The sequence below is a fragment of the Lolium rigidum genome, chromosome 3, assembly GCF_022539505.1.
Source record: "Lolium rigidum isolate FL_2022 chromosome 3, APGP_CSIRO_Lrig_0.1, whole genome shotgun sequence".
NCBI lineage: Eukaryota > Viridiplantae > Streptophyta > Magnoliopsida > Poales > Poaceae > Lolium > Lolium rigidum.
Window position 1 is genome coordinate 169,121,735 of NC_061510.1, and position 24,915 is coordinate 169,146,649.

At 44.2% G+C, this 24,915-nt stretch overlaps 2 protein-coding genes and 1 non-coding gene across 4 annotated transcripts; all 3 read left to right on the forward strand.

Annotated features, from left to right (window-relative positions):
• Positions 1-13,971: 13,971 nt before the first annotated feature.
• On the forward strand, positions 13,972-15,794 carry LOC124698620 (40S ribosomal protein S19). Its single transcript, XM_047231098.1, has 4 exons — positions 13,972-14,139; positions 15,062-15,152; positions 15,247-15,430; positions 15,534-15,794. Exons 1-4 carry the CDS (start codon positions 14,041-14,043, stop codon positions 15,610-15,612), a joined length of 453 nt encoding a protein of 150 aa, XP_047087054.1. The 5' UTR covers positions 13,972-14,040; the 3' UTR covers positions 15,613-15,794.
• A 2,294-nt stretch (positions 15,795-18,088) lies between these two features.
• LOC124698621 (diacylglycerol kinase 1-like) lies at positions 18,089-24,047 on the forward strand. 2 transcript variants are annotated; one of them, XM_047231099.1, is made up of 9 exons: positions 18,089-18,128; positions 18,215-18,314; positions 19,752-21,052; positions 22,224-22,590; positions 22,656-22,732; positions 22,917-23,036; positions 23,124-23,291; positions 23,371-23,508; positions 23,591-24,047. In XM_047231099.1, the coding sequence occupies exons 3-9, from the start codon at positions 19,856-19,858 to the stop codon at positions 23,738-23,740; spliced, it is 2,217 nt and encodes a 738-aa protein (XP_047087055.1). In that variant the 5' UTR covers positions 18,089-18,128; positions 18,215-18,314; positions 19,752-19,855; the 3' UTR covers positions 23,741-24,047. The 2 variants fall into 2 exon arrangements, with proteins under 2 accessions (XP_047087055.1, XP_047087056.1); XM_047231100.1 differs by lacking the exons at positions 18,089-18,128; positions 18,215-18,314 and adding an exon at positions 18,814-18,879.
• Positions 24,048-24,395: 348 nt separating this feature from the next.
• Positions 24,396-24,504, forward strand: LOC124704939. Its single transcript, XR_007003799.1, has one exon. It is a non-coding gene; the product is annotated as a small nucleolar RNA Z279/snoR105/snoR108 (small nucleolar RNA).
• The last annotated feature ends 411 nt before the right edge of the window (positions 24,505-24,915 follow it).

Here is a 24,915-nt window from a genome sequence, read left to right on the forward strand (position 1 = left end):
TTGACTCTTTATGCTTGTGACTTATGGTTATCTATTGTTGAGAACTACTTACTATGGTTTATGAACCTCATCTATGTGTGCAAGACATAGGGGCTATCTATTTATGTATGAGACATTACCTATCTTTCTATATATGGTAAAGACTAAGTGAACTTCATGTGGTATGATCTCTAAACTCAACACTTGTCTTTACTCACATATGCTTGTTTATTCTCAAATGCAAGTGGTGAATTTATTTGCTTACTCTTTTATCTTTGCACTTGTTGGTAAATCGTATTTTCTTGAGTATATTGATCCTAGATTATGTGCCTCTTATTCAAATGTTAATTCTCTTGGTTGCACATGTCTAGGGGGAGCTTCTTATATAGTCTTATATTCTCTTTGCTCATATACTCACATCCTATGCAAATCTTATGTTGTCATCAAGAAACCAAAAAGGGGGAGATTGAAAGAGCATATCTCATTTTATATGTGGTTTTGGTGTTGATGACATTGATGATATATGAACATTTCGGTATATAAGATTTGTAGGTTGTTGCATTCTCTAGATGCCCAAAATGTGAAGAGCTTGCAAGATATCAAATGGCATTAGTTTGTGGATGGTTATTGGAAGAAAGTATGGAAGAGAAAAGAAAGAAAAGAAGATAGGAAGAAAAATGAAGAAAAGGGAAGAAGATATAAAGAAGAAGAAAAAAAGGGGCCGGAGGCTTGGGCGGTACCACCGGCCTGGCCACGGCCGGAGGCTCCGGCCTTGGTACCGCCCAAGGTACCGGTTATGCGCCCGCGGCGCAGTATGGTGGCCAGGGAGGTTGGAGCCCCGGCGGTACCACGGCCGGTACCCCGGCCGGAGGCTCCGGCCTCCCCCTTCGGCCCGGCCCTCTGCTGGCCACGTGGCGGCTCCTCTCCCGACCTGCGCGCTCGACTGTGGCCGGTAGTACCGGCCCTACCTGGCCGGTACTACCGCTCGGTCCTCCAACGGCCATTTTTCGCCAGGGTATAAAAACCTTTCTTCTCCAAGAGGTTGGGCTGCTCACTCCTTCCCCAAAAAGCAAGACACCATTGTTGAGCCACCAAGAACACCAATTTCATCGGATCTCCTCCCTCAACCACCCAAATCCCTTGTGCTTTGGAGAATCGAAGGAGAAGACCCCGATCTACATCTTCACCGAAGCAATTTGCATTTCCCCTCATTTTGTTGAGGGCCCCCTTGCTAGTGTTCCTCTTTGGATCCCTAGTTGATTTGTGTTGATGTATTGTTGTTGATTGTTGTGTAGTAACAGATTTGGGAGCCTCCAATTCGGTTGTGGATGTGTGCCCCAAGAACCTTGTAAAGGCCAGGTTTCCGCCTCGAGGAAATCCCTTAGTGGAAGTGGGCTAGGCCTTCGTGGCGTTGCTCACAGGAGATCTGAGTGAAGCCTTCGTGGCTGTTGGTTTGGCTTTCGTAGCAACCACACTCCTCCAAACGTAGACGTACCTTCTTGCAAAGGAAGGGAACTACGGGAATCATCTCCGTGTCATCGCGTGCTCCACTCTCGGTTACCTCTATCCTATTCTATCTCTTATATTGTGTAGCTATATCTTGCTTAGTTGCTTATCTTGTCATATAGGTAAATTCACTTAGTTGCATATCTAGAGAATTTACCTTTGTGTCAAGCCTAAATTGAAAAAGAACTAAAAATTGGTTAGCACCTATTCACCCCCCCTCTAGGTGCGGCATACGATCCTTTCAAAAGTAAAAGAAAGGCCCCTTCGCAGAGGGAAGCATGGATTACTATTTTTGTGCTAGAGCTTTTATTTTGAAAACATAGAAACAATTTTGTCAACGGTAGTAATAATTCATATGTGTTATGCATAAGACATCCTATAAGTTGCAAGCCTCATGCATAGAATACCAATAGTGCTCGCACCTTGTCCTAATTAGCTTGGATTTCCATGGATTATCATTGCATTACATATGTTTCAACCAAGTGTCACAAAGGGGTACCTCTATGCCGCCTGTACAAAGGTCCAAGGAGATATATCGCATTTGATTTCTCATTTTTGATAGATCTCAACTAAGGACATCCATACCGGGACAACATAGATAACAGATAATGGACTCCTCTTTAATGCATAAGCATTCAACAACAGATAATATTCTCATAAGAGATTGAGGATTAATGTCCACCTGAAACTTCCACCATGATACATGGCTTTGGTTGGCGGCCCAATGTTCTTCTCTAACAATATGCATACTCAAACCATTTAATCATGATAAATCACCCTTACTTCAGACAAGACGAACATGCATAGCAACTCACATGATATTCAACAAAAGTGTAATAGTTGATGGCGTCCCCAGAAACATGGTTACCGCTCAACAAGCAACTTATAAGAAATAAGATACATAAGCTACATATTCTTTACCACAATTGTTTTTAAGGCTATTTTCCCATGAGCTATATATTGCAAAGACAAGGAATGAAATTTTAAAGGTAGCACTCAAGCAATTTACTTTGGAATGGCATAGAAATACCACATAGTAGGTAGGTATGGTGGACACAAATGGCATGAGTTTTGGCTCAAGGTTTTGGATGCACGAGAAGCATTTCCTCTCAGTACAAGGCTTTGGCTAGCAAGGTTGTTTGAAGCAAACACAAGTATGAACCGGTACAGCAAAACTTACATAAGAACATATTGCAAGCATTATAAGACTCTACACTGTCTTCCTTGTTGTTCAAACACTTCACCAGAAAGTATCTAGACTTTTAGAGAGACCAATCATGCAATCCAAATTTCAACAAGTTCTACGGTAGTTCTCCACTAATAGGTTTAAACTACATGATGCAAGAGCTTAAACATGATCTATGAGATCTCAAAACAATTGCCAAGCATCAAATTATTAAAGGGATTTCTATTTTCGTGCCCTCGGGTCCTTAGTTGTGCTCAGTTTTCCCCAGCTCCTTAGTTTTTCCTCAGTTTTACCCAAGCGTTTGTCTGAAACCATCAGACGTGATGTAACGGCCGGTTTCCCGACGGTTGACCGTTATCTTCCGACTAGTGGGGCCACGTAGAGCCCGCAAAGACACGTCGGACCATCCATCTTTGTTTGACCGTAAGCATCGCCGTATCCCCGACCAAAACGCGAACGAGTGGGGCTTCGGTATATCAAATGACAAGTACGGCCATGACGCCGATACAAGGGGCAATACACGGGTAGGATTAGATTTTTAAACGGAGCTCTACGAGCGATGGCACGGAGGAGGTGGCATGCGGGGTGCCGAGATGAGATCGACGTCCACAAAGAACCGCATGAGGCGAGACCGGACGCATTAGATAGATATGAACTAGACGCGTTTAACCATGCAAAGAAGAGAAGAAATGGTCGACGACATCGACGACCACCTCAAAACTTTGACTGACCGTGTCGGACACGAACGCGAGCAATGTAGAGAAAACTAGTGTCTCTCCTTTCCGGCGTGTATAGGTGGGTGCTAGGAGAGTGTGGTGGCGAAGGGAAAGATCTCGCGGCGGTCCGTGGCGTCCGAGCATAGCGGGTCGGCGTGGCCGTGCCCACGGCGGCGTGCATGCATGATCGGCATTGGCATCGGCATGTACGTTCGGCATTGGCCTCGGCGGTATCTCCGGTGTGTCGGTGATCGAATGAGGGGACGGGATTGAGGGTGCATCCCGACGTTGACCTAGCGAGTGGCGGCGAGCATAGCCGTTCGACCATGCCGATATCGGCATCGGCATCGTTTGGAGGCTGTGGTGCTCGAATCAAGTTGGGATTTGTTTCTTGTAGGCCAAAATGAATTTGAAACAAGTTTCATGTTGAAGGTTAGGTAACGAAAGTTTGTAACTATCCCAAAATTATACTAGCGCCATGGTGAGGTTCTTTTTGATAGAGCTATACGGTTGGGCAAACTTTTTTGACACTTTTTAGATAGGGTTCCTTGTTGTTACACGTATGGCATCATGTATGGAAAATTTGGGGTCATTTGGAGATGTTCGAAAAAATCACTTTGCTTAAGCGCATGCCGTTTCGTCTCGCTGAAACCAGCTTTTCTAACAAGGTGATTTTTTCTACCTTCTCTAAATAACCTCAAATTTCATACAGCTGATCTTCTATACATAGATAGATAGATTGTTTCGTTTTTACATTTTTCGAACTTTTTATTTCCCTTTACAATACCCAATTGATTTTCCGGTCAAAACCTCGAAAAACAGCATCATGTATGGCATCATTTTCACCCTAAATTTTCTGAAACTTTCCCTTTTAGATATTCCTTGTTGTTATAGGTATGCCATCATGTATGCCAAACTTGGTTAGGTCTCATCGAAACCAGCTTTTGTAACAAATTAGGTTTTTTCGCGTGAAAAGTAATGGCTACAACAAATTGTTGATGGTTTATCATTTTTTTGCGTGAAAAGTAATGGCTACAACAAATTGTTGATGGTTTATCATTTTTTGCGTGAAAAGTAATGGCTACAACAAATTGTTGATGGTTTATCATTTTTTGCGTGAAAAGTAATGGCAACAACAAATCGGTGATGGTTTATCATATTTTTGCGTGAAAAGTAATGGCAACAACAAATTGTTGATGGTTTATCATTTTTTGCGTAAAAGTAATGGCTACAACAAATTGTTGATGGTTTATCATTTTTTGCGTGAAAAGTAATGGCAACAACAAATCGGTGATGGTTTATCATTTTTTTTTGCGTGAAAAGTAATGGCTACAACAAATTGTTGATGGTTTATCAATTTTTTGCGTGAAAAGTAATGGCAACAACAAATCGGTGATGGTTTATCATTTTTTTGCGTGAAAAGTAATGGTAACAACAAATCGGTGATGGTTTATCATTTTTTGCGTGAAAAATAACGCCTAAAACAGTTTATAATTTTTAGCGCGTGAAAAATAATACGGAAAACCGCCCTTCGACAAGCTAATTAACCGCCAACGAGAGAGAGAGGGGTTATCCTGCCCGTTCCCTATATCATACGATCAACGGTCGGTGGGCACGATCCGCGTGACATGGGCTAGACCAATCGGAGCGATGATGCACGTCTGCGAGAATTTGTCAAGAGAGAGGGCAAAGCCGAGTACTATCAAGAAACCAAGGGCACCCGAGTAGTAAATAGACTAAGGGATTCAAATATGAGATTTAAAAAATGGAAAATGCGTGTTTTGTACAATGAAACCCATCTTGGCCTACCTCAAACTATTTGCAATACCAATATACATCGGTGTGAGAATTGTGGCCTCATTTAGACAAAGTATGATTTGGGGGAAGCTTGTTTTGGGAAGGGCTTATTGTGGAAAACCATGCACCTTCATAGCTACTAGGTGATTTGAGAAGTGGCAATTTGTGGTAAAACTTGATTTATCTATGATTTATCTATGATTTGAGAAGTGTCAATTTGTGGTAAAGACTCCATGAGTAAGTGCCACTCTTTTTAGGATTTTTTTGCACATTAAATGACTCATTTAACTAGTTAATCCCATTTGTTGACTCTCTCGTTGACCAGCCACTTGAGGGTAAAACTGAGTATATTGCACTAGCCAGTATTAGCACTCGAGGGGAAAATTGAGCACACAAAAAATGCTAGTATAAGACTCGAGGGTATACCTGAGTATATCTAAATTTCCAGGGTTAGACTCGAGGACACGTGCAATTGTTGACGCGTAGACGCGGGTCGCGGTGGAGAAGTCGAGACGTGCAATCGTGGACGCGTGCCGCGTTGCAGAAGTCCAAGACGTGCAGACGTGCACCTGTGCACGCGTAGGACGCGGGTCGCATTAACCACCCCTCGCCTTTATAGACGCCTCCTCCCACTGTCTCTGTCACTCTCACTCGCTCACGCATCGCCAACTCTCTCCCACGTCCCATCATCTTCTCCAAAGCAAAAACCCTCTCCCTCTCCCTCTTCCTCTTCCTCTTCCTCCGCCGGAGAGATGGACAAGGAGAATGCCAATCCCATCGTCGAGGTTGGCTCGAAGCGCGACGCCTCCATCTTCGGCCCCGTCCCTCGACGGACGCCGCCGCCGCCGCCGTCGCCGGTGCATCGGAGGCTGCTGCCGCCGGTGGCAATCAGATCCCGGCGGGATGGGACCCCTACGACCCCGTGCCGTACGTCCCGCCCCCGAACCCCTACGACACCTCCCTGGAGGACCCATGGAACGAGGTAACTACGGTTTGCTTCCTTTTTTGTTCCCCATTCCTTTTTGAACCCTATTTTTGCTGGTGTAGATGGATCTGTAGATGGATCTGTATTGGGCTAATATTTGCGCCGATTTTATTCCATTTTGTTTTGATCACTTCTTGATTTGGGGTTCGGCTGTTCGGTTAATTTATGCAAGTAATATTGGATCTCAATCGGTTAATTTATGCAAGTAATCATGGGATCTCAATCGGTTATTTTATGCACTAATCAAAAGATATCAACCGTTTAATTTTGCAAATAATCTCGAATGTGTTCAAGTTCAGATCTAGTTCAGATCTAGAATCTGTTTCTTTGCCTATGATGAATGGTTGGGCACAAATTTTTACGGGGAGGGTTCAGCGAACCATTGCTGTGTACAAATACGTTGTGCATGAGCTTTAGTTCGCTTACCCCTTCCCTCGTAGATATATAATCATGTCCACTCTAAGCGAGGCTGACTCTGTTTTTCTTAACTTTGTTATCATGTACGTTAGTCATCGTTGCAACTCATTCACTAGTTTACGTTTGATATGGATCGGATGTACGGCAGCGACGTCGGCGGCGACGAAGAGCGAGGAGGACGTCAAGACTCGCCGAGTGCTTGCGGAGGCTGCGGGTCGGCCGATACATCTCCTACTTCGCCAAGGAGGTGTACGGGTGCCCCTTCGCACCGGGAGACTCGGCGCCACGGACTTCAACCGCCTCGTCACGCATGCCGAGAACATCGGCAACACCTTCCCCAAGGTCGGCACGGCGGTGAACGTCCACTCCTTCCGCGCCAAGCACGGGGCGCTCGGCATGCACCTCCGCGGCTTCCGGCGGGTGGAGATCTCCGCCGGGCGCATGCCTCCGCTCAAGCCCAAGGCTCCCAAGGGGAGCAAGAGCAACAAGTGGAGGGAGAGCCGGATGGGGTAGGCGGAGTCACGGACGTGTCTTCGCTGCTGCTGCTTGCCTCCTAGTTTGTTGTTGGGATCCCTTTGTTGTTAGCTAGGGATCCCTTGTTGTTATGTTAGTATGATGGTGCTTGTGAAGAACCTGTTACTATGTTGGCTGCTCGTGTATGCAGCCTATTATCTATCCATATTATCTAGGGATTATCTATCCCTAGTCTACTATATTTTGTTGGCCGTACTTAGTTTTCTTGATTTACTATGACTGTGAATTTATCGTACATTATCCTGGAGATTTGCTTCTAGATTTAACTACATACATATGAACCGGAGGGAGTACTAGATTTGCTGCCATATTGGGCAAACAACGAGGGCCAAAAGGCACAAATAATTGAAGAAAGTCGAAATGCAAGCTTCTCTAGATTTTATACTAATTTGGTGAAAAGGACAGAGAGAAAGAGGGGAAAAAGGTGCACTTAATAGGGATGCCAATTTGGGGCCGAGAGAGACAGAACCCGGCTCCTGCTCACGTGCAACCAAACGCTTCTCGTCCTGTCCCACGCGGGCCCTTTCTACCAGCCCCACGCGACGCGGGCCCACACGACTCGGCCCCACAAGACGCGGCCCCACACGTGACGAACGGTCAACTAAACGGGAATCCTGCCGTCTGAGCTGCTTCCGCGGGTTTCAAACAAGGGCTTGGGGAAAACTGAGGAAAAACTAAGGAGCTGGGGAAAACTGAGTACAACTAAGGACCGGAGGGCACGAAAATAGAAATCCCATTATTAAAAACCATATACCATTTACCACACGAAGCATTTTCTGTTTCCAACCAAATAGCAATTAACGAAGCGGTTTTCAACTCCGCCATGAACATTAAAAGTAAAAGCGAAGAACACTAGTGTTCATATGAAAAAACGGAGCGTGTCTCTCTCCCACACAAGGTATGATCCAATTTATTCAGAGAACTAAGATAACAAAATGAAAATAAAAGCACACAGACGCTCCAAGTAAAGTACATAAGATGTGACGGAAAAAAAATATAGTTTCACTAGAGGTGACCTGATAAGTTGTTGATGAAGAAGGGGATGCCTTGGGCATCCCCAAGCTTAGACGCTTGGGTCTTCTTGAAATATGCGAGGGATGAACCACGGGGGCATCCCCAAGCTTAGACTCTTCACTCTTCTTGATCACATTATATCACCCTTCTCTCTTGACCCTTGAAAACTTCCGCCACACCAAACTTCTCATAAACTTCATTAGAGGGTTAGTGCATAATCAAAAATTCACATGTTCAGCAAGGACACAATCATTCTTAACACTTCCGGACATTACCCAAAGCTACTGAAAGTTAATGGAACAAAGAAATCCACTCAACACAGTAAAAGAGGCAATGCGAAATAAAAGGCAGAATCTGTCAAAACAGAACAGTCCGTAAAGACGAATTTTTTAGAGGCACTTAACAGGCTCAAATGAAAAAACTCAAAACTAATGAAAGTTGCGTACATATCTGAGGACCACGCATGAAAATTTGCAGCATTTTAAGAGTTTCCTACAGAGAGATCTACTCAAATTCGTGACAGGTAGAAATCTGTTTCTGCGCAGAAATCCAAATCTAGTATCAACTTTCTATTAGAGACTTTACTTGGCACAACAATGCAATAAAATAAAGATAAGGAGAGGTTGCTACAGTAGTAACAACTTCCAAGACACAACAAAACAGTAGCAAAATAGAACATGGGTTATCTCCCAAGAAGTGCTTTCTTTATAGCCATTAAGATGGGCTCAGTAATTTTAATGATGCTCGCGCAAGAAATAAGAGTTGAAGTAAAAGAGAGCATCATGAAGCAAATTCAAAACACATTTAAGCCTAACCCACTTCCTATGCATAGGAATCTTGTACACAAATAAATTCATGAAGAACAAAGTGACAAGCATAGGAAGATAAAACACGAGTAACTTCAAAATTTTCAACATAAAGAGGGGAAGCTTAATATTATTAAGATGCATATGACCATGTTTCCCTCTCTCATAATAACTTTCAGTAGCATCATGAACAAACTCAGCAATATAACTATCACATAAAGCATTCTTATTCACATGCATAAAAGTATCATTACTTTCCACATAAGCATAATCAATTTTATTAGTAATAGTGGGAGTAAAACTATCACAACCATCATTGTAATTATCATAATTGCAGGCATGGTATAATCAAAACTTTATCCTCCATAGTAGGTGGCACCAAAATACCACTATCATTATAATCATCATAAATGGGAGGCAAAGTATCATCAAAGAAAATTTTCTTCTCAAAACTTGGGGGACTAAAAAAATCATGCTCCTCAAAACCAGCTTCCCCAAGCTTAAATTCTTCCATAGCATTAGCAATAATAGTATTCAAAGAGTTCATGCTAATAACATTGCTACAACTATTTTGCAAACAAAGTTCCATGGGTTTTTTAATTCTCTCTTCAAACACATCATGTCCTAGTTCAAGATAAAGTTCATAAAGAAAAAAAATGAATTAGTGCTAGGAGGAACTAGACACTAAATGATATAGTAGAAGCGGGACCTCGGCGTGAGAATTCCAGAAATTCGTTCCTGACAGGATTCGAACCCTGGTCGTTGGGGTGCGCCACTGCGACCCCAACCATTGGGCTATGCCCACGTCCTCGATGAAGTTCATAAAGATCTCTAATTTTGTTGTTGTTTTCCATTAAGCCTAACTAGTGAAAATAAAAACAAGAAACAAAAAGATATAATTGTAGGATCTAGAGGAGATAGCTTCGAGCACTCACAAACCGGCAACAGTGCTAGGAAATAGCTTAGTAGTCGGAGGATGTGAATACCTTTTACCTTACCTCCCTGGCAACGGCGCCAGAAAATAGCTTGATGTCTACGCACGCTTCTATTCCTGTAGACAGTGTTGGGCCTCCAAGGGCAGAGGTTTGTAGAACGAGCGAGCAAGTTTCCCTTAAGTGAATCACCCAAGGTTTATCGAACTCAGGGAGGTAGATGTCAGAGATATCCCTCTCAAGCAACCCTGCAATTACGATACAAGAAGTCTCTTGTGTCCCCAACACACCCAATACACTTATCAGATGTATATGTGCACTAGTTCGGCGAAGAGATAGTGAAATACAAGTAATATGGATGAATATGAGTGGTAATAGCAATCTGAAATAAATATGGCAGCAAGTAAACATAGCTCCGCCTACGGCGGCACCCTGTAAACACATCTATGATCATATACTGGATTGCTAGCAGCACGTAGGGATCCTCCACCGAGGGGACCCGAAGCTGGGTACATCGTGTGACTAATCTCGCCCGCGGAATCTCCATCGTCGCTCTCTCCCGAAACCCTAGTCTACAATACGTAGGCATTGGCAAGGTGTTCCCTCGTCAATAGGTGCACTAGTTCGGCGAAGAGATAGTGAAATACAAGTAATATGGATGATTATAAGTAGCAATTGCAATCTGAAATAAAAATGGCAGCAAGCGAACATGTAACAGAACTTGTTGGGAATGGTGTTTCAATGCTTAGAAACAAGGCCTAGGGATCATACTTTTACTAGTGGACACTCTCAACAATGATCACATAATTGGATAAATAAATGCTACTCTCAAACACTCTCTTGTTGGATAACAAACACCATTCATTGTGTAGGGCTACAAGAGCACCCTCAAGCCGGAGTAAACAAGCTCCACAACTTCATAAATAAATCACACACGATGCGCACACTGTCACCGTCACACCGTGGAGAGTGAATCCGGAGTTCATATTAAAGTAACCTCTAGAGTGCATAATAGACCGTTGCAATTTAGACCGAGTACTAACATAGCATATACACTGTCAACAATAGCTATGAAAGGGGGAATAGATCGCATCGATACTATAATAGTAATAGTTAACTTCATAATCTACAAGAGATTAAAATCATAACCTACGCCAAGTACTACATGATGCACACACTGTCAACTTTACATCATGGAGGAGGAATAGACTACTTTAATAACATTACTAGAGTAACACATAGATTAATAGTGATACAAAGCTCATGATCACATAAAGATCACACCATGGGAGAGAGAAATGAACCACATAGCTACCGGTAGAGCCCTCAGCCTCGGGGGAGAACTACTCCCTCCTCATCATGGGAGACAACAACGGCGATGAAGATGGCGGTGGTGTCGATGGAGATGACTCCGGGGGCAATTCCCCGTCCCGGCGGCGTGCCGGAACAGAGACTTCTGTCCCCCGAAACGGAGTTTCGCGATGGCGGCGGCGTCCCTGGAGTCTTTCTGGAGTTTTGTTCAATTGTTGTAGGGTTTTCACGTCACGAGAGATTATATAGGCGAAGAGGCGGCGCAAGGGGGTGCCTGGGGGGCCCACACCACACCTGGGTGCGCCCCCTCTCTAGGCCGCGCCGCCCTGTGGTCTGGGGGCCCTGGGCCTCCTCTCCGGCTCCCCTTCGGTGTTCTGGTCCGTCTCGGTGAAATAAGATGTTTGGCTTTTGTTTCGTCGAATTCCGAGAATATTGCCCGAACAGCCTTTCCGGAACCAAAAACAGCGAGAAAACGAGAACCGGCACCTCGGCATCTTGTTAATAGGTTAGTTCCGGAAAATGCATAAAATCATTATAAAGTGTGAGCAAAACATGTAGGTATTGTCATAAAACTAGCATGAAACATCAGAAATTATAGATACGTTGGAGACGTATCAGATCCCTAGGCCTTGTTTCTAAGCATTGAAACACCGTTTCCAACAAGTTCTGCTACATGTTCGCTTGCTGCCATTTTTATTTCAGATTGCAATTACTTCTTATAATCATCCATATTACTTCTATTTCACTATCTCTTCGCCGAACTAGTACACCTATACATCTGACAAGTGTATTAGGTGTGTTGGGGACAGAAGAGACTTCTTGTATCTTAATTGTAGGGTTGCTTGAGAGGGATATCTTTGACCTCTACCTCCTTGAGTTCGATAAACCTTGGGTGATCCACTTAAGGAAAACTTGCTACTGTTCTACAAACCTCTGCTCTTGGAGGCCCAACACTGTCTACATGAATAGAAGCGTGCGTAGACATCACCTTGAAGACGGTTAGCGACATCCGCAGACATCAACGCATCATCCACAACAACATATCCGGGCATTGGATCTCTCCAAGACGGTAGTTCCGTGACCTAGGAGATCTTGAGGTATAGGAAGGAATGACCTCGCCATAACTAGAGGCACCATTGGTGGCCGGGACGTGGTCCTAACACGCCTACTAGGATCCACGGCACATGCGCTCATCGGCTCCACATGCGCGGATGTGTTGACTCTAGGTCTATATTGGATGATGACAAAAGGTAGTAAATATTCCCCACCCCATCACACACACATTAAGCAACATGCAAATAAATCTAAAAGCTACCTTGTTATCGCTAACAATACAGGAGTAGATGTCAGTTACAATAGTAGTAAAAGATAGTAAGATAACTACTGTATAAGAAAATATTTCTTTTTACAACCAATAAAACAACTAACAAACTAAAGAAATAGTGTTTCTTATGAAGAAAAATGGTTCTTGTTGACCGTTTACTTGACATCTCTCGAAAAACATGTTCGCACAAAAATATTAAGCATATGTATGGAAAAACTGATAAATTCAAATATGCAAATGCTATGAGACCTAATGTCACCACACTCCAAATCTGCGCCAGCATGAGCTAATACTCCTTCCAAATGTGGTAGTCCATGACATACCGCGAAGTGAGTACACAGTATACATAATTGACTTAAGTACGCTGACATGGGATTTTGGGGACCAGAATGTGTCCCTTCTTATGGTCAATCTACATCCACAAACCCAATGTGTGTGGATGCGGACTGTTCCCTATTCATCATAAAGAACATCGATCATATGAGAGGATGGGACGTGGAGATGCATTTGGAGGTGATCCGACAATGCTTCCCCTCCAATATTCTTCGACAACACCCTCAATTATTCTCAGTTGTTTGCTCTATCTCCATATGTGACTCTCTCTTCGCAAGACATCATGGTAGGGTATTTATAGTGAATTTTAAGTTAGCGTTGTCCACTAGCCAAAGGGGCCATAGAAGTGGCGTTAGATAGGGCCCACGAGCCATGAGGGCGCACCTCGACTTGGCCAACACGCAGGAAGCCGCACGAGGCTTGTGCTCCTTCAGAGTATCCAAGTGCGGTGCTTGTTCTTTTCTATAAGAAATATTGATCCCAATTTCTATTGATTTTATTCTCTTTAAGAAGGATACAAAAACAAAAGATTACACAAAAGGGCATCGTGACTTTCAAAATTAAATAGAAAGTTTGTATGGAATACCTAAATAATTAGTAAATAATAATAGAACATTATAGTGTGATATATACTTGAAAATTCATAGAGAAGCTTACAACGCGCCAGACATGTGTTAGGGTGCATCAGAAGACTTTCTAGATTCTATGATATCTTGCTTTCCGAAGTGAGTCGTAATAGAGTTGCACATAGAGGGTCGTTATGTTTGGTTTTATAATAATTATAATAACATGTGGAAATGTTATTCATGATGAATATATCTTCAATTTATCAGAAAAAAAGAAGAAAAAAAAAGAGTTGCTTAGAGCTCAACAAAAAAGGAAAAGAAGAACATGAGTGGCTTGGGCTATGGACGACTGGATTCAGCAACCTGTGGGCTGGAGCCGTTTTGTCCCCTGTCGGCCTAACAGGCCCATGCACTTCAGCCCGATAGATGTCCGTGAACCCTAAACCAACCGATCGGTCCATCGTGGCCGTTCATCACCGATCTGACGGCTCCGTAACGAAACCTGCATTATATAAATTCCCCAGTCCGACTGGTCTGCCACACCTCCACAAAACCCTAGCCCGTGAGCAGCCGCAGCGCCCACCCCACTCCCCCCATCTCCCCTCCCCACAGCTGCACCGGCGGCGGCTACAGGATGGCGGAACCGGCGGCCTCAACCGCCTTGACGGTGAAGGACGTCAGCCCCCACGACTTCGTCAAGGCCTACTCCGCCCACCTCAAGCGCTCCGGCAAGGTACCTCGTTTCCCTCGGATCCTACACCGAAGATTCAGTTCTAGGGTAGATCATGAAGTGACCCCTTATCCTTCGTGCCCTCGTGCGTACCGCAGATGACACTTAGTATGTGCGACCCCTTCACAATCATTCCGCGAATGCAGTATAAGAAGTAGCGACGACGATTTATGACTTGCTTTACCAATGTTGTGTTGTTTTCTGTTATGTTGGGTTGATGTACGCAGTATTGCCCCTAAATTAGAAATAACGTCCTAAGAGGACCGTATTGTCTTGATCTGGCTGAGTTCATTTCGCCTGCAGCTTTGTCACTTGTGCATCACTCTTCGCTTCTTACGTAAACGGACAATTTGGATTTGTACATCATGCTCGATGATAAGGATTGTTAGGACAGCAAATGTGGGGTGCCCCAAATCATGTTGTGTGATGTCAATCTGAAGTTCTCATGATCATATAAATAAATTTCTAGCATCAGCCAGAACATTTATAATTATAGAACCCTCAGCAGTCAAATACTACTTAGTGCTATTTAATATGTTAAGTCTCCTGCATGTCTTAGTTGGTATTGAATATGATTTTTCCTTGTGATGCTATGTCAGCGTTGATCAATTACAAACTATATCTGCAATATATATGCTCTTCCTTGAGACGTAGGTATAGCTCTGAATCTAGTTTTTTGCATGTCAAGTGGTAGCTGTCATAGCTCTGAATCTATTTTTTTGCCTTTGCATACATTTGTGGGCTAGTTCAGTTGCTAGGTTTCTTCAGGACGCATGTTCCAACTTTTGTTGCAAGAAACCGCTACCATATTAACTGACATTTGCAAGCTACACACTTGTTCTTCCATGAATTGGTTGTATGTATTGACTGAACATTTCTTCTGCACCTTTGTGCTTGTGTTTAAAATTTCTTATTGTTTGTTTAGATGGAGCTCCCTGAGTGGGTTGACATCGTGAAGACTGCGAGGTTCAAGGAGCTCCCTCCTTATGACCCTGACTGGTACTACATCAGGGCTGGTGAGTAATCTTAACCTTCTCAGTATGGTTGCTCTTTTCCTTAAATTCTTTACTACATCTCTTATTTGTTTGTTGCTTCATTGGTATTCTGCAGCCTCAATTGCAAGGAAGATCTACCTGAGGCAGGGTATCGGGGTCGGTGGCTTCCAGAAAATCTATGGTGGACGACAGAGGAATGGCTCACGCCCTCCTCACTTCTGCAAGAGCAGCGGTGCCCTCTCCCGCAACATCCTGCAGCAGCTCAAGAACATGGGCATCATCGACCTTGACCCCAAGGGGTAAGTCTCTCAAGTCATCTGTGTGCTTACTTTTGCTGCCTACTGTAGTATTGTGCATACTGTAATATAAGCATTCTGATTGTGTTTTCTGTTGGCATTGCAGTGGAAGGCTCATCACCTCCCAGGGTAGGCGTGATCTGGACCAAGTGGCTGGACGGGTTGTTGCTGTTGTTGCGGAGTAGTTTCATCTCTACCATTCCCCTGCCTGTCATGTTTGCTGGTTGAGCTGGCCAGAGTTTGTTTGCAGTTTTGAATTAGGACTTGGCCTGGCATGTTTATGAGATCTTAAAGTTGTATGCATCTAGTTATGGTATTACTATATTTCCTGAACGTCTAATGCGCAACCATTACTGTTCTAAATCAATCGACTCTTATGATTATAGCTGTATCTCTTGCTCTTAAAGTATTTTGTGTTGATGCTAGATGGCAGCAGCCTATTAGATTTTGCCAAGCGATTCTTGTGGTTAAAGGCTTATAGCTGTTATCCATATGGTGCATAGTTTTGAATATTAGTATATTTTTGTTTGCTTCTAGCAGCAAACCGAGCTGATTCCTACATTTTGCTTTCAGCAGATTCTTTTTTTTATGGTGATTTGCTTCGTGCTGTAAGCGAATATTTCCAGCTAGCTAGATTTGGCTCTGCTTGATTTTGATAAAAGAAAATTTGCAGAAGTGGATGTATGCAATGCAGTTCCCGTTGTGTTAATTTGTACACCTCTTTAATCCCTTTGGTTGTCCATTGAGATTCTCTCGAGATGTACATTCCCAATTTTGGATGCATAATAGGTTTGGTCAAAGTCAAACTTTTATTAAGTTGGTCTTACTATATGAAAATGGATTAACTTTTATAATATCAAATATATATATGAAAAGAAATTTCATGATGATTTTAATAAAATTGAGATAATGATGTAGATTTGCTATAATTTTCTATAAATTTAGTGAAACTTTACAAAGTTTGACTTTGAGCCAAATTTTGGAGAATTTGGGAGAGGGAGTATTATAGGAGCGGTGCCTAGAAAACTGCTCCCTCACTCATTGGAGGGAAAATCAATTCACAGGTTGTACTGGAAAATTTACTTACGAGAACGTAACCAAATTCTATAAAAACTTGTCCAGGCAAGTGGTGCTGTTTTATGGAATTTTAGTAATTCTTTGGCACTTGGGGGCGAAAAAGAAATTGCCTCCAACCGATTCTTACAGCCATTTTGGTGCCCTTTTTTTTTTTGACCCGCCTCAACTTCCAATGCTACATATTTCACATCTCCCTCTTACAGCTGCCTGTACCTTCGGCTACATCACCGCCAAATTCGCCCAATTCCTCCACCGCCCCGCCACGAGCCTTGTCTCGGCGTTTTCCCACCAAATTGAGGCAGAAGCGAGCTGCCCTCGTCGCTGTCATGGGATGCCGCCGCCCAAAAGTAAGGAAATACACCTTGAGCTTCCATCTCTGGATGTAGAAAAATAACAAAAATTACATCTAATTGAAAAATAAATTACACCCAAAATTGGGGAAATACACCTTGAGCTTCCATCTCCAGATGTAAAGAAATAGTTCAGGTACATCTAGTTCCAAAAATATTTCATCTAGAATTGGGCGAAATAATATTATCCCATCCTTACATAATTTTGGATGTAAAAAGTTTACTTTTGTTATATCATTCGACCATTCAGGATGTAGAAAAACTTCTATGGTTACATCCTCCATGATTCTGGTCGTGGACAAAATGGATCGACTCGCGTCTCTCAAAAATCAGGCACCTCACCATGTGCAACTAGCACCTATGGTGCAGAGGCGTCGCTGCCGCCGTAGAAAGTGACGTCTGCGCTCTGCCAGTCGTCGCCGGTATACACGCTCAGGATGCGCGCATCTGCGGCTGGCAGCAGCAGCACCGCCAAAATTACGAGGGACACGGAAATCATGCACGATAACTCACCGAGGGTGCGACGGCGATGGCGGAGTGGTACATGGCATCGTGGAAGCTCTCCGTATCCACCATCCAGGCCCGCAACTGACGCGCCTTCTCCGCCGTCCGGCCGCCCACAAAGGATCTCGTTCCGGCGCGGACGCGGCCGGTTGAGGCGGAGGTGACGCGAGGACGGACGGACGCCAAGGGGAGCGCGGAAGGGCCGCCGCACCTCTCCTCAATAACCGCCGTCTCGTCGTCGCCGTGGAGCACTCCGGCAGCAACCAGTGGAGCTCACCGGGGAAGAGAAGGGAAGGGGAATTGGGAATTTTTTTCTACCCTGGGCTGCACAAAATCCGTTGTCGCCTTTGACCGCCGGACCAGGTCGGACGATGGATGCGCGTGTGGTACACTAGTGAGACGCGGGACCACACGATCGTCATCAGATGAGCTAGAGAGGAGGGCACGCTGTAAGGCGAGATAGTGCTCTAGCACAAAATAGATTTGGGGCACAAATTACCTAGAAACACGTGCAGCTAGCTCTTGCATTCTCTCTCATCTTCTTTCTCTTTCAATTAAACACAAATATTTTATTTTAATTTTTATAGCTTGCTGACTAAAATTTATTGTAGTTGATTAAAAACGGCGCTGGATTCATTGTCGACATGCCGCTACCGCGATGATGAATATACGGGTTGATTCACACGCGCACAGTAGGAACCACGCGGTGGAGCTGCGGTGTCGCACCTCCGTCGGCATACGTGTCCTTCTGGAGCCCTGGAGCGAGACGTGTCAGCCACCCTAACTTCTTCTCCTTGTTATTTTTCAGATGGTCAGGTCGGCTGATGGCCCTCTTTCTTCTTCTCGCACTTCGCAGTGATCACATGAAGGCATGCTTCTTCCTCCGCAGTCTAATCGTCGTCTGATAACCTGAAGACATGCTTCTTCCCTCGCAGCCCCGTCGTCTGATATGCTAGGTAATCCCTCGTCTCTGGCGAAACTATCATCCCCGTTCCTACTTCGCACACATATGTGGAGTTTTATTTTGATCATCGGTGGCGATGAATTGGTAAAGTTGGGTAGATTGCACGAATGAAGATCGCGCTAGTGCGGAAACGAAATGGCGCAAACCTCAGGGCCATCCAACGAGGAAGACAGCGACCGGGGTATCTTTCGGTCTTCTCTCTCGTCGTCGGCGGAAGATTCAACACCCCAGATTAATCTGGGCCGCCGGTGCCGATCAGCGGTGCAACCGACGGCCCCGATGTGGCGAATCTCTTCCCGGGGCCACACGCGGAAGCGTCCGGACTCCGGAGACCCCTCTGCCCGATTCTCTCCGCTATGTCCTCCTCTGCGGTTCCTTGCTTGTCCTGAGTTGACAGTGAGGAAGTAAGGGAAATTAACAAACAAAAGCCGGGGAGTCCGGAAACGTCAAGTATTGACCTTCCTTCGTCGGCGGGCGGCGGCGGCGGCCCCAGAGGAGGAGACGGCAAGGCCGGCTGGGGCCTAGGGTGGAGGTTCCCGCCCTGATTCTTGGCGTAGGTGGGCAAGGCTTCAGATTTCCAACCTTTTTGGTATCGATTTTGCTGTTTCTTTCCAGGCAAAAGTGGCACTCGTTTCTTCCATGGCTCTGTTAGTACCTGCGGAAATCCCGTGCGAATCCATCTTTACCAATTTCGTTTCAGCGAACCTGTTTCGCTGTATTTCTTTGTTTCTGTTACCGCACTATGCTTTTGTTATTTTTATTTTATCTCTATCCAGTTTTACCAATTTCTTCGGCTCACCTTTACAACTTAGAACTGATAACCCAGTTCTTTTTGTTAATCTTCAGAGTTGAGACCAAGCAAAAACAAGAAAAATCGTTAAGCAAATGGTCCTTTCCAATTCCATCCCTTTCGTTTGTATCATTTCGCATTTTGCATAATAATAGTGGCGTGTGAGATGAATATCTCTGCTTTTCTATGAAACAATTTAGTGCCTTGTCTTCATTTATTTGGTCTGCTGACTCTTCATAATGCATTATTGAGACTGATTACAGAGTGGGAAGGCTATGTGAGACAACCTTGATTAGTACTATCATGGTGAACCAAGGCAGTTTAACATGTGTCTCGTTCCTATGTTATTTTCGAAAGATATTGCTAAATGCCAACTGAAAATGTACAAGCAGGAGCACGGTGCTGTTCGTAGTAACGGATAATTCTTGCCGACCTAAAGTCATGAATGCTGATATTTAGTAAGACTGATATTTGCATTCATAAGTATTTTGCTTACTAAAAGCATATATTTCTTAGCGTAGTCAATAACTTATGAGTCTACACAAACTTAACTTTCGTGGTATTGTGTCCAGCATTATTGGTAGACACACATTGCTAGCATGTTTGCGGCTGTGCTGATTTATTCTCTGCTGATTGCAGATCATCCTTTAGGAGCTTATTCAGCAATCAGCATTCTCAAGGCTAAATGATTGGCCATGCATGTTGCTCTAAACATGGTTAAAAGGATGTAGTTTCTTGTCACGATGCCTTCAGTGAATGGTTATAATTCAATTGGGCCATCAGTGTCCAGAATGGACTGGCTGAAGGAGCAATTTAATATAATCATGTTTAGTTTGTACAGTGAATCTCCCAATCCATCAGATTTCTGGATCCCCATTGCTGCATACTTCGCTGTTGGCATAGTCAGCCTTTTGGTGTTTCTGTACCTTTTATCGCTGTGGAGGCGAAAGATCAGTGTAAGCTGGATGAAAGTGATTGCCAGATCAAAAAGGAAGAATTTTGAGAGAAATCAAAAAGTACCTACTGCGGAACATATATGGTCTGCAGAACGATTGCTTCGTGCAAAAGGACTGAAGTGCTGTGTATGCTTAGAATCCATTTCACCTGGTCAGCCCCTTGGGCCAGTGATAACATCAGAGAATACCGTTCACCGCTGCGATGTTTGCGGCGCCGCTGCACACACGATCTGCTCTTCAAATTCTCAGAGGGACTGCAAATGTGTCTCATTGTTTGGCTCAAAACATGTGGTCCATCAATGGACCGTGCTATGGACAGATATAGCTGACCAGCCTGAAGAAGCTCAATACTGTAGCCACTGTGAGGAGCCATGCAATGGATCTTTCCTTGGAGGTCCTATATATTGCTGCATGTGGTGCCAACGGCTGGTTCATGTTGATTGCCACTCAAACATGTCTAATGAGGCAGGTGATATTTGCGATCTTGGTCCATTCAGACGCCTTATTCTTTCCCCATTGTTTGTCGTGACAAAGAACAAACCTGGTGGAATTCTAAGCTCTATAACACATGGCGCAAATGAATTTGCATCCACCGTACGTGGACACCTTAGGAGCCGAACCAGAAGACAGAAGCGTCATAACAGATTGCCTTCTGACTCTACGGCTGGTGAGAGTAATGATGATTCATCAAGTGATACAACATCGTATTCTAATCAGAGGACTATGGATGCCAAAGCAAATGTGGGAAGTGTTCAGAGGTATGCTGATAATGAATTGTACAGCAGTGAGAGTGACTGTAAAGAAGTCGTGTCAGAACCAGTAAGACTATATAACGATGATGCGGGAGGAGCCAAACTCACGTATGTGTTGACTGACCTGCCTGCCGATGCCAGACCTCTTCTAGTATTCATCAACAAGAGAAGTGGAGCTCAGCGGGGAGATTCTCTCAAACACCGGCTACATTTCCTTTTGAACCCTGTGCAGGTCATGATACATCCACACATTAACTGTGCTTATGGCCTAGTCATTGAATTTTATTTACATTATCATTGACCTGATGTTTTACCTATGTCTGTGTTGTTTCTAGTGCGGAGTACAGTAATGTAACACCCCGACCACCCCCTTGGTCGGACATGTCACATGTCACCCCTGGCAGCTCTCTAGGATGTCTAGACTAGCCCCACAGACCAACACATGTCTTTCCTGCGCACTTTGTCCTCACTCGTGTGCACCTAGGAAGGACACCCATCCTCAAATCGCTCCAGGCCAAGCACGCTTAACCTCGGAGTTCTTTGGGGATGAGCTTCCGGAAAAGAAGTTGCAACTTGTTGGTATGAGGATTCTATCAATCCTATTAAGCCTTGGGCCAGGATTAACTGCTCCCATATTGGGCACTTGCTATCCTTTGAACCACCCATATGCTGGGTCTTATATATGAAGAAACCTATATGCTATTGAATCATTTTATATTACACAAGTATTCCGTTGGAATTGATACCTTCCATGTTTATCTTATGTTTAGTGTGCCGTGTAAAATATTTATTCTTGCGGTGCTAGTATCCTCCTTGTGAATCCAATTCGCGTTAGCATCCTGATGTTTATTCTAATGTTTTGTAAAAGTAGTTGGGCCTCACGTAATTTGGCACATCACGCTGTACACTGCGAGAGTAAAACTTGGACACTGTGATCCTTATGGTAGGCAAAGATGGATATAAAGCGGCACCTTGATTCCCTCCCTCTGATATGTAGGATCAGGTAGAATTCAGATGTCAGCAAGTAGTACAAATGCCTCCCTCTGATATGTAAGACCAGGTAAAAGAACTCATATGGCTTAGTTCTTCTCTGGTAGCTAGCATCTCACGTCATCTATTGGCAATCAGTTTACGGTTTGTGAATATTACACTTAACGATCGAGTATGACTCCATTTTGTTTATTTGTGATGCCATATATTGATCACAGACCACCTTAGAAAATCTTATTCAGATCCTTGGGTGTATTATTTTATTCAGATCCTTAACAATTGAGTATGACTCCTTTGCGGGCTATGCCATATATTAGAAAATCTTATTCAGATCCTTGGGTGTATTATTTTATTCAGATCCTTAACAATTGAGTATGACTCCTTTGCGGGCTAATGTGTATTATTTTATTTAGGTGTTTGAGTTGAGTTCATCACAAGGGCCAGAGGCAGGATTGTTGTTGTTCCGAAAGGTACCACATTTCAGGATCCTTGTGTGTGGTGGCGATGGTACTGTTGGTTGGGTTCTTGACGCGATAGACAGACAAAATTATGAATCACCTCCGCCTGTTGCGATTCTTCCAGCTGGCACTGGCAATGATCTTTCAAGAGTTTTGTCATGGGGAGGTGGTCTCGGCTCTGTTGAGAAGCAAGGAGGCCTCTGCACAGTTCTACATGACATAGAGCATGCGGCAGTCACCATTCTAGACAGATGGAAAGTTACAGTAGAAGATAAGCAAGCCAAGAATGTGCTTCCGGTGAAGTATATGAACAATTATCTAGGTAGGTGCGAAGATTTAGTTTATCGGGGCAGTTGATCAAAGTAACTTACTTTTCCATGGTGACAGGTATTGGTTGTGATGCAAAGGTTGCACTTGACATTCATAATCTCCGCGAGGAAAATCCTGAAAAGTTCTACAGCCAGGTAGTTCCTCTACTTAACTATAGCAGTCTCATAGAGGAGAACAGCTGAGTATGATTAACATTTCCCCCTCTTGGTGCTTAGACTTATCGGTGTATTACCTAAATAAACTGATCACAGTGCTCCTTCAGTTCTATTTGGCAAGGTCATGCATGTGACATTTTTCTTCTTCTTTGTTGTGTTTCAGTTCCTCAACAAGGTGCTATATGCAAGGGAAGGTGCGAAGAGCATGATTGACAGGACATTTGTAGACTTGCCTTGGCAAGTTAGGCTAGAGGTTGATGGAGCTGAGATTGATATACCAGAGGTTTGATAAGAAGAATCTTTGTGACTATTCTATCGTGCACACACGACGCTAGCCTCACTATCACACTAATGTCTGTGACTGTTCCAGGATTCAGAAGGTGTTCTCGTTGCGAACATTCCAAGCTATATGGGAGGGGTTGATTTGTGGCAAAATGAGGACGAGGATAGTGCCGACAACTTTGATCCACAATCAATCCATGACAAGGTGCTCGAAGTAGTTAGTATCAGCGGGACTTGGCATCTGGGGACACTTCAGGTGAGCAAGCAGTATCAGATAACCTTCTTTGATGAATAAAAACATAGTGCTGGAAGGTAAACAACAGTCCCGAATTCAGGTTGGACTTTCTCGTGCACGGAGGATCGCCCAGGGCCAAACAATCAAGCTGCAGTTTTCTGCTCCTTTTCCAGTTCAAGTGGATGGGGAGCCTTGGGTCCAGCACGCCTGCACGCTGAAAATATCGCACCATGGACAGGTTCGGTTCTTTCTTTCTTGATGAAGTGTTCTTTGTCTGATGCGGCCTGCAGTTTCTTACTCTGGCTCTTCATGTTGTGCAGGCTTTCATGTTAAAGCGAACAATCGAGGCGTCGCTGGGTCACGCCGCCGCGATCGTGACGGACGTGATTGAGCACGCCGAAACCAGCCAGCTGATCACCGCGTCCCAGAAGAGAGCCCTCATCCAAGAAATGGCACTACGGCTCGCGTAAGTCCTTGCCAGTTCGCAAAGTATTGCTTGTGATGTTCTCCACTTAGCACTGCAAGGAAGACCTTTCTGCTGGCATAACCTGAACCTGTGACTGAAGAGCAGAAGGACCTTCTCCTCGATGGTGGATGAAGGCAAGGAAGGATGTGATGATGTAAAGAAATGTGGTTGTTGTGCTGGTACATGGTGAGTGTGCGTGTGTGTGTGTTAAGTCATGGAGTGTAAAAGCTGAACACTCATAAACTCCCTGCCATGTGAATGTGTGATGTACAAAATCAAAGGTTTTCCTTAGCGCCTTTCAGGTGTGGCTCTTTGTCTGATGTTTTCACTAATGACTGTATTCCTGTTCAGCTGTTACCGTGAGCTGTCTGTCAGGCGAATTCGGTTCAGCTTTGTTCTATGGAGCCGACCGTACTATGCGTTGTTAGCCATGCGTTGTTAGCCACAGGCCCATAGCATGAGTTCATGGGCTTCAGAGTTACCCATTGTGACCTTCAGCCCACACATCACATGGGAAATGAGAAATCAGGGCACCGCAGGAGCGCAGCGTCTGTGTGTTTACTCCCACCTCGGCAGCAGAGAGCGAGTGACGAGCTTCGGAAAGCTATAAGAGAGGATGTGGGTGCGCGGTGAGAAAGCATGATCCTTCAGGCAGCCAAGGGATGTGATGAGCGGTAACGGCTCGCAAATTTCACTGCGAGAGGGGTGTCCGCCCCAACTAAGCCTGTTACGACAATGGGGCACCCCAGTGATTTACCATCTGATCCCGAATTTTTATTTTACCCTTCCATTTTTTTCGAATTTGGCTTTTCTTTTAATTTTGCGTTCTTGCCTTGTTTCTTTCTTTCGCTTTCTGCTGTTTTTGTACCTTTAAAGAAATGTCTTATGGAAATTAGGTTGTTTCTGGTAAAAGGAAGTCAACTTCTGCATATTTGACTTTGTACGTCCACGTAATGAATTGACGCCAATGTCCCGGTAATGGCAAAGTTGTGTTGAGATGACTGCCTTGTGAATTGTGGCACGTTGTGTATTCTTTTTTTCAATGGGAGATTTTAAGTTGGGGTAAAGAGACGTGCCATGTTTGCAACTTTCGCCTACAATTCATAACGTAAGTGAGTTGATCAATACCATGAAAATTGACTTCTTCTAATTAGTGCGTGTGTCTCCTATTTGTGGTTA